The 10,056-nt window shown below is 41.4% G+C and overlaps 1 protein-coding gene across 3 annotated transcripts in view; it reads right to left on the bottom strand.

Annotated features, from left to right (window-relative positions):
- Positions 1-10,056, bottom strand: part of chd1l (chromodomain helicase DNA binding protein 1-like) — a 109,138-nt gene that overhangs the window by 32,301 nt on the left and 66,781 nt on the right. For all 3 annotated transcript variants that reach the window (XM_043701161.1, XM_043701160.1, XM_043701162.1), the window contains exons 13-15: positions 6,248-6,362; positions 2,781-2,937; positions 1,190-1,352 (exon numbers count right to left, since the gene is read on the bottom strand). In XM_043701161.1, the coding sequence (XP_043557096.1) occupies positions 1,190-1,352; positions 2,781-2,937; positions 6,248-6,362 (435 nt within the window). The remainder of the gene's footprint in view (positions 1-1,189; positions 1,353-2,780; positions 2,938-6,247; positions 6,363-10,056) is intronic.

The raw sequence follows: 10,056 nt of genomic DNA, 5'->3' as shown, positions 1-10,056 counted from the left end.
TGATGTATGGTAGTGTGGCTAGTCCTTTGGGTTGCGTCATGTCCTCGTTCTGTTGTCTTTCCCTTAGGCATCTGTTGATGAAATTGCGCTGGTATCCGTTTTTGGCGAATACATTGTATATGTGTTTTTCTTCCTCTTTTTGCAGTTCTGGTGTACTGCAGTGTGTTGTGGCCCTTTTTAATAGTGTCTTGATGCAACTTCTTTTGTGTGTTGACAAGCAACATGAATTCGACTGGGACAACACTACTATTATAGGACAAGTTCTGGTGTACTGCAGTGTGTTGTGGCCCTTTTTAATAGTGTCTTGATGCAACTTCTTTTGTGTGTTGACAAGCAACATGAATTCGACTGGGACAACACTACTATTATAGGACAAGACAATCAGAGAGCAGCCAGGGAATTCCTAGAGGCATGGCACTCATCCACAGATTCAATCAATAAGCACATCAACCTGGACCCAATATACCGACCACTTCAACGGACAGCTGGAACTGACAACCAGAAGCGGCAGATTCAAACCACTATAAATGCCGGAGGAAACATCACAGAAGCGCTTCACAGGAGGCTCCCAAGCACCGAGGATGTCACCTAGACAGGGGACGAAACGCCTGCAACACAAATTCCCAGCTCGGCGAACAGAACCACAACAATGAGCACCCGAGCTACAAATCTTCTCACAACCTTTGAACTATTCATGAATAGATGGAATAGGACTGCAGAATGTAGGCTTAATGTGGAATGTGGAATCACCTCGCTCTATCACTCGCTGCTGATTTTTTTTTAACATGCAATTAGCCCCGTGTTAAAGCTTCACCAGGCTGCCATCTAACTCTTAATTTTATCTAGTTGGCATGCCACATTTTACATTTCACTGATCTAGGCTGATCCTTGGCTTGAAGATATTAGTTGAGTGGAGGGTGCCATGAGATTGCAGATTATGTACGGCGGCCCAGAGGGCGTTGTTGATTCACAGTCTTGAGTGCTAGATCTGTTCAAATCATTTAGTGTGGTAATAGTGCTACAAAACATAATAAAGGTTATCCTCAAAGTGGAGACCATGAATTAAGCATATAGATTAGAACAATTAACGAAATTTAAAAATTTTGAAGGAACTGAATAACTCAAATGAATAGCAAAGATCTTCAAGCCTTACAAGCATTGATACTTGTAGTAAATCACAAACACATACTTGTTCCCTTTGACTCTTCTTCTATTGTCTGCACTGATTGCTCCTTGGTGATCCACAATCCATTCCTGGTTTCACCTAAAATATTTTCCATATCAACATCTTCAATCGTGCTCTCTTCAGTAGACAGTAATTTATCCAGACCAAATTTCAGGATGTCACTTAACTAAACGAAAAAAGCCAAGTAAATTTATTTATGGCAAAGGCTCTCTAATCACCACTAAATAAATAATTTTTTTTTTAAACAGCAGAATAAAACAAGTCAACTAACCTTGATTTTATGTTGACTTGGTATTTTCAACCTTTTTATTCATTTACAATTATGAAAGAAAGCTACATTTTTTAGATTAGATTAGATTTCCTACAGTGTGGAAACATGCCCTTCGGCCCAACCAGTCACACCTACCCTCCAAAGAGTAACCCACCCAGACCCATTTCCCTCTGACTAATGCACCTAACACTATGGGCAATTTAACATGGCCAAATTATCTGATCTACACAATTTCTTTTGCAACAGACTATTTAATACCTTTAAGGTCTGCTTGTTTCAGTAGTGAATGCAAACCTTGATCAGTTTCCTACTAATATAACACAAGATGAGGGCTAAGTTGGAAAGCTCAGGTTCAGGGGTTCAGCCACCTGGAAAGGATTTTAATCTCCTTCAGTGCATCATTCAAATCAAGAACTAGTAGTTTCTTAAATGATTTCTGGGTTTTTTTTTAATCTATCTTACCATGTCAACTGTTCAATTTGTTGCTTACTCTTTGAGATAAGAATTTCCTGACATTAATATTAATTTGTTTTTACTAACCTTCACCCCTGTGCTAGGTTATACTGTCAATTTAATTATGATGTTCCATCTTTATTTTATTCTATGATTTATTATATTTCTCCTCATAGTTGCATTTGAATTACCTATTTCCAAGGAGTCAAATGTTCTCCAATTTTTTATTATAACTCAGTCTTTTAATAGTAGAAATCAATTGTTATTCAATTTGTATCGAGTCACTGATTTAAATTCAGTGTTACTACAGCACCATTAATTTAAAGCCTGTATTTGAGGAAAGATCAGCAGATGGTGAGACACCAGTCATGAGCGGCCTGCAGGCAGGACAAGGGTGAGTATAGCATGGGTTGAAGATTGCCAAAGGCTCTGCTCAGGAAAATTCAGATGAGCACTTCACTGGAGTTGCTGAAAGTGATGATACTGTATGCACAATTAAAGTCTTGCATATTGATGGGGAATACTAGAAAGACAACAGTAGAATCCATTACCAACTTGCTAAAGGCTTCATGCAAAATTTACAGCATATTCTTTGCAGTGTGTAAATGGTGACTGATCCCATTAACAAATTATCGCCATTAACGAATAAATAAGAACTAGCAGGAGCAAAAAAATCAAAACAGTTGGCAGAAGAGTTAGAAAATTAGTAGATCTTTACACAGAAAATCAAATTCTTCATATTGCTTCAAAAGCAAATTTCATTTGCAGAAAATGAAAGACAAACTAATGGTCAACAATGGCAATAAAAGATGCAAGAGAAAACCATGAACCCTCTGTCCATTTAGACAGTAAGTGCAAACAGACTCTCACCTGCATATCAAAAGTTGCAGGTAATTCTTCTCCCTCCTTCATAGAGAACTGACCACCTTCAATCAATGTGTTTGTCAATTTCAGTTTCGACATAGCTCGTCTGTAAATCAATTCTTCGACGGTGTCTCTTCCAATTAGCCGAATAATTTTGACTGGCCTTTCAATATAAAGACGTCACTTTACAAGAGAGAACTGTTTTTGTGGTTTCAAATTATCTTGACAAGTGAGCACCTGGCTTTAATATGTATGATGCCATGCAAGATTTTATAAATTTAGTCAAGCATAAACTCAATGTTTATACAAATGGCAACAGTGAGACACTGGTCCCACAATTTAATACAGAAGAAAATCAAAATAGTTTCAATTCTTTTCACATAAGTTGTCAAAATTACACTTTAGATCTTGCTGACAGAAATACGTAACACTTTTGTCATTGAAACACACTTTCAAAAAGAAATGAGAAAGTATGCATTTAATTTATTAACAAGTTGAACTTCAAATTATTAGAGCAAAATTAGGCAGTGAACAAAAGTGGATTTGGGGATTGTGATGCAGGAATACCCAGTACTTATTGCTTCCAATGTAGGCATTGGGCTAGCTTACTGCTGCCTGCTAATTTAATGATTGTATTGTGCAGATGGTAGTAAACGTGCTGTTGGATGAATACACAACTTAATAGGGGATGCAAAATCACAAATTCCATTGCTGCAAGGCTCATACCCACAGCTCACTATCTGTACACACCAACAACTATTCTACTTTGCCAGCCAGATAAGTGAAACAAATGGCAGCACATTTAGTGACACACTGCCTTTCTCTAACAAGTTAATGTGGCATATAACCAGAACCGGGGAACAAGTAAAATTGCATGCCTTTGCCCCAATGGCAACCTTATCCTCCACTGATGTTAAACCAACCAACCTGTAGAAATCAGCAATGTCGTTATATACTCTCTTGATTAAGGGTGTCAGATTTTCACCCTCCAGTCCTTTGTCGCCTTTCCTTGGCAAACTCTCCTACTGTCATCACACAAACTTCCCTTCACATTCTGGGAAGCAAAGCCATACCAGATGATTTCTCTATTCCAGACATGGCCACCTTTGCAGCATATCCTGCAATTTTCCATTGTTTTTCTCTATCAACTGATTTTTAACCACATTGTATCAGTGTTTACAAAGGAACATACAAAAGTACAATACAGAACAGGCCCTTCGGCCCACGATGTTGTGCCGAGGAATATTCCTAATCGAAAATAAGATAACCTATCCTACACATTCCTCAATTCACTACTGTCTATGTGCGTGTCCAGCAGGCGCTTAAATGTCCCTAATGACTCTGCTTCCACCACCACCACCACTGGCAATGCATTCTATGCATTCACAACTCTCTGCAAAAAGAACCTACCTCTGACATCTCCTCTACACCTTCCTCCTAATCTCTTAAAATGATGACCCCTCATGCCAGTCAATCCTGCCCTAGGGAAAAGTCTCTGGCTATTGACTCTATCCATGCCTCTCATTATGTTGTATACCTCGATCAGGTTACCTCTCTTCCTCTTCCTCCTCTCCAGAGAGTAAAGTCCGAGCTTAGTCAACCAGTGGGCGGCACGGTGGCACAGTGGTTAGCACTGCTGCCTCGCAGCGCCAGAGACCCGGGTTCAATTCCCGACTCAGGCGACTGACTGTGTGGAGTTTGCACGTTCTCCCCGTGTCTGCGTGGGTTTCCTCCGGGGGCTCCGGTTTCCTCCCACAGTCCAAAGATGTGCAAGTCAGGTGAATTGGCCATGCTAAATTGCCCGTAGTGTTAGGTAAAGGGGTAAATGCAGGGGTATGGGTGGGTTACGCTTCGGCGGGTCGGTGTGGACTTGTTGGGCCGAAGGGCCTGTTTCCACATTAAGAAATCTAATCTAATCTCTTCGTAAGACAAGCCCTCCAGTCCAGGCAGCATCCTGCTAAACCTTCTTTGCACCGTCTCCAAAGCCTCCGCAATTTTCCTATAGTAGGGCGACCAGAACTGGACACAATATTCCAAGTGTGGTCTCACCAGGGTCTTGCAGAACTGCAGCCAAACATCGCAGCTCTTAAACTCGATCCCACTGTTAATGAAAGCTAAAATACCATATGCTTTCTTAACAACCCTATCCACTTGGGTGGCAACTTTGAGGGATCTATGTTCCTCCACACTGCCAAGAATCCTGTCTTTAATCTTATATTCAACATTCAAGTTTGACCTTCCAAAATGCATCAGTTCGCATTTATCCAGGTTAATGTCCACCTGCTATTTCTCAGGCCAGTTCTGCATCCTGTCTATGTCGTGCTGCAGCCTGCAATAGCCCTCGATACTATCTACAGCACCTCCAACCTTTGCGTCACCAGCAAATTTATGAACGCACCCTTCAATCTCCTCATTCAAGTCATTTATAAAAATTATAAAAAGAGCAAAGGCCCAAGAACAGAGCCCTGTGGGATACCACTGACCTTCTTTCAATCTACAACCGCTCTCTTCCTTCTGTCAGCCAACCAATTCTGAATCCAGACAGCCAGATCTCCCTGCATCCCATACTTCCTGACTTTATGTATGAGCCTACCATGGGGAACCTTATCAAATGCCTTGCTGACGTCCATGTACGCCACATCCACTGCTCGACCTGTCTCATCACCTCCTCAAAAAACTCAATAAGATTTGTGAGGCACGACCTGCCCCTCACAAAGCCATGCTGACTGCCTTTAATCACTCTATGCTTTTCCAAATAGTCATAAATCCTATCCCTCAATTCTTTCCAACTCCTTGCTGACCACAGACACAAGACTAACTGGTCTGTAATTGTCAGGGATTTCCCTATTCCCCTTCTTGAAAAGAGAACAACATTTGCCTCCCTCCAATCCTCCGGTACAACTCCAGTGGAGAATGAGGAAGCAAAGATCTTATTCAGATAAGTACTTATAAAGTATTCTAGCCTAAAATCCTATTAGGGACCAAAAGCATGATGTAAGACTATTACTACTTGCTATTTGCATGTCGGTAGAAGATTCCTCAGTTCCTTCAATGTTAACTGCCATTTTGTACTTGGATTCTCTCTTTGCAAGTCAATGTGCCATCTCAACCTATAGTATTTGATCTGGTTCCCACTTGCAGAATTGTCATCAATTGTTTTATCAATATCTTAGAAACAAAAATCTATTTTCAACAATTTAGGCTAACAAGATGAAACAGATTGGCTCTGTGAAATAAAAATGACAGCAATGACAAACAATATCAACCTTCAATGATTAACTGCAAACAAAAGAACTCTGCGGAATACATTTTAAAAAGAAACTTTATAGAAGATGAAAATTGACTACGTTTTTAACAAGCTTACAAAAGATGCACAATCCAGACATTTGAAGTGACACCAAAATCCTTCAAGAATTCATAATTATCAGCATTAGATATGAAATAAAGATTCTATAGAGTATTCATTCACTTACTTTTTCTGGCCAATCCTGTGAGCCCGTGCTGCTGCCTGGAGATCATTTTGAGGATTAAAATCACTGTCCACAAATATCACAGTGTCAGCAGCAGTAAGATTCATTCCAACACCACCTAGTTAAAAAACAGATCAACTCAACTTTGCAGAAGGTGAAGTATATTGGGAATAGGTCTGAAGTCACATGACACCAGGTTATAGTCCAACAGGTTTATTTGAAATCACAAGCACTTGGAGTGCTGCTCCTTCGTCAGGTGAAGTCCTTCATTTCACTTGACGAGGGAGCAGCACTCTGAAAGCTTGTGATTTCAAATAAACCTGTTGGACTATAACTGAGTGTCGTAGGACTTCTGATCTTGTCCACCCTAGCCGAATACTGGCACCTCCACATGATGTGTTGGGAATCAGGAGGGTCTCTTGTGCTGCAATTGTATTGTCCCCATCTCTGGACAGGGAGATGTGGATTTAAGTCCCACCTGTTCCTGAGGTGGATCATAACATGTCTCGACAGGTTGATAAAAATATCTTTAATGATAAGGTAAGGTTAATGAAACTGTTGCTGTTTTAATTATAACAGCAAGATCAAAGGAGGACCTGATAGAGGTGTTCTGAATTACTAAGGAGTTAAACCGGGTAATCAAATTTGAAGGGGTCGGAGCAATTAGTGATCAAAAGCAGGATGCACATATAGAGGCACAGATTTTAGCAGACTTGAGAAGTCTGTATATTGTGCATATTTAAATACTGTAGACTACAGCCCTCTGTCAGATTTTTAAAGGAGTTATTATTACATTTTTGGTTTTGTATCAGCTCCATGTTCCTAATCTTTGGCCACCTTGTGCAGAAAAAGGTGGAAAGGACAGAGGATTTCCTTGTGGGTGTCCCCCTGGGTCTGACTAAGGGGACCATTAATAAATCCAGACATCATGCTTTGGAGGAGAGAGTTGAATCTGACTGCTATGATTACATTCATGTCAGCGTGCCCTTGGAGAGGGAGCACACTTTATCCACCAATATTATTCAGGCCTTCTCCAACCGCTGGGCACCATGAGAACTGGGGTGCATCATCAACCCTCAAAATGATATTTAAAATTAAAATTCTGTAAGTTTCCTTTCTCATTTTATTTTTCTTACAGAGTACTATAAAGGGCTCTCAGTTCTAGCTTGGTTTAATTTGGTCAACTATTTTGTTTACTTGCAATAGTAGAAACAAAGGACAGGCAGCACACGTCAGATGTGGCACTGCTTCATGGTCTGGCTGAAGGGGTTATTAATATGTCCAGGCAGTGGGCCATGGAAGAGACTCATTAAAATTGACTGCCTGCCTTTCATCCATAGTTATGTCCACATCAGGGTGTCCTTGGAGAAGTAGCACATAGTATCCACTGGCTTCAGGTCTACTGTGATCAGTAGGTACCACAGATGCTGGAGTGTACCGTTCCATCACAAGATGGTATTTTAATTTAAATTTGACAAGTGTCCTTTGAAATTTTGATTTTCTTTCATACAGTCCCTTGGGGGCTGTCAACATTAATTTGGTTCACTTAAAATTGTAGAGGCAGAAAACAGCTGTCCTGCACAATCATAGTCTAAGTAGGTTTTGGGAAGATATCTCCATTGGTAGGAGAAACTAGGACCCAAGGGCACAGCCATAGGCTAAAGGGAAGACCTTTTAGAACAGAGATAAGGAGAAACTTCTTCAGCCAGAGAGCGGTGAATCTATGGAATTCAATCTATGAAAGGCTGTGGAAAACAAGACATTCTGTATATTTAAGACTGAGATAGAGAGGTTCTTGAGTACCAAGGGGATCAAGTGTTATGGGGAGAAAGCAGGAAAATGGGGCTGAGCAACTTATCAGCCATGACTGAATAGCGGAGCAGACTTAATGGGCTGAATGTCCTAATTTCTGCTCCTGTGCCTTACAGGTTCAGATACTGTTAGCTTGTGTATATTTTTGACTGGTTCAAGGAGTTCGTGTACAATGAATATATGGATTATAATAGGCTGCAGTCCCTTTTGTTTGGTATTGTCGGTGGCTCCTTTAAATTTCTGGTTGGACTTCAGCCCCATGCTCCTGATCTTGGTAAGGAGAGGACAAGCAGATCAAAGGGCTTCCTAGTGCAACTGCTTCTGGCCCAGGTGGTCACAAACAGGTGCGGACAGTGGGCTCTGGAGGGGTCCACTGTATGTAACATTGCGTCCTAAAGCCAAGTCCTCATTAGTGCGGTTAAAACCATGCATGGGTGCCCTTTGAAAGGGAATATTTGGTGTCTGCTGAAACGTTTCAGACCTTCCCAACTATGGGCACTATTACCTTAAAAATGCCACCAACCTTTAATTATAAGTTTCCCATCTGATTTGATTTTTGTTACAGTGACCCTTAGTGCCCAACGATTCTAATTTAGTTTCATTGGCTCAATTAGTTTATTTTAAAATAGCAGAAGCAGAGGACACAACTAAAGCGTTAATCACATCAATCTTCATTATGGCAGATGAATGAGGAAGTTGTTTAAATAATAAATGGACTACAATCTGGTAATAGATAAGCTGGTTGCACTTGATATTAATAAATCAATGAGCCTCGATGACATCCATCTAAGGAAGCAAGGGTGGAAACTGCAGAAACAGTGGCCTCCTTAGAGGAAGCCTCTTCACAGTACAACACACTAATAGCAAAGCAAAATTATTAATAATAACCAAAGGGCAAAAGGAGGAGAGAAAATAAATACAATAACTATCACTAGAGAGACTAATGGACCAAAGAACAATACATCCCCTGGATCTGATAGGATGCATTTTAGGATATTAAACAAAGTGGCTTCAGAGATAGTGGACGCATTGGTAGTAATCTTCTAGGAATCCTTAGATTCTGGAAAAGTTCCAGAGGACTGGAAAATTGCCAATGTCACACCTTTATTTGAAAGGTGATAGTTATTGTATTTATTTTCTCTCCTCCTTTTGCCCTTTGGTTATTATTAATAATTTTCTCAGCAGAGAGCGGCGTGAGCTGGGCGGAAGTGAGATTGGAGCGCAGAACTGGTCGGGAAGGTAAGTGATATATAAAGAACTTACCTCGACGCCAACGGTCTTTTCTCAGCAGAGAGCGGCGCGAGCTGGGCGGAAGTGAGGTTGGAGCGCAGAGCTAGTCGGGAAGGTAAGTGATTGATATTTGAGTGGGTGTGTTCTAGTCCCCAGGCCCTACACAGTAGGGCCTCCCTCCCATCCTCCTCCTCTAACCTAAATTTAAAGTTCACAGGTAAGCTACTCAGTGTTCTTGCTTTGGAGACGAAGTGTAGAGTAATGGCAGCACAGGCAGTGGAATGTTCCTCCTGCAGGACGCTTGAGGTAGGGGTGACAACCGATACTCCCGCCGACTTCATCTGCAGGAAATGCAGTCAGATCCTACTCCTCACAGAACGAGTTAGGGAACTGGAATTGGAGTTGGATGAACTGAGGATTATTCGAGAGGCTGAGAAGGTGATAGATAGAAGCTACAGGGACATAGTTACGCCAGAGAACAGAGGTAGCTGGGTAACAGTTAGAGGTGGGAAGGGGAGGAAGCAGGCAATGCAGGGATCCCCTGTGTCATTCCCCTAAACAATAAATATACCGCTTTGGATACTGGTGGGGGGGGAACAGCCTAGCAGGGGTAAGCTGCAGTGACCAGGTCTGTGGCGTGAGGTCTGGCTCTGAGACTCAGAAGGGAAAGGGGGAGAGGAGGAGAGCGCGAGTTATAGGAGACTCTCTAGTTAGAGGGACGGACAGGCGGTTCTGTGGGCATGGGCGAGATTCTCGGATGGTTTGTTGCC

The sequence above is a fragment of the Chiloscyllium plagiosum genome, chromosome 12, assembly GCF_004010195.1.
Source record: "Chiloscyllium plagiosum isolate BGI_BamShark_2017 chromosome 12, ASM401019v2, whole genome shotgun sequence".
Classification (NCBI taxonomy): domain Eukaryota; kingdom Metazoa; phylum Chordata; class Chondrichthyes; order Orectolobiformes; family Hemiscylliidae; genus Chiloscyllium; species Chiloscyllium plagiosum.
Note: the sequence above shows the minus strand (reverse complement) of the source record. Positions and strands in the feature narration are given on the sequence as shown.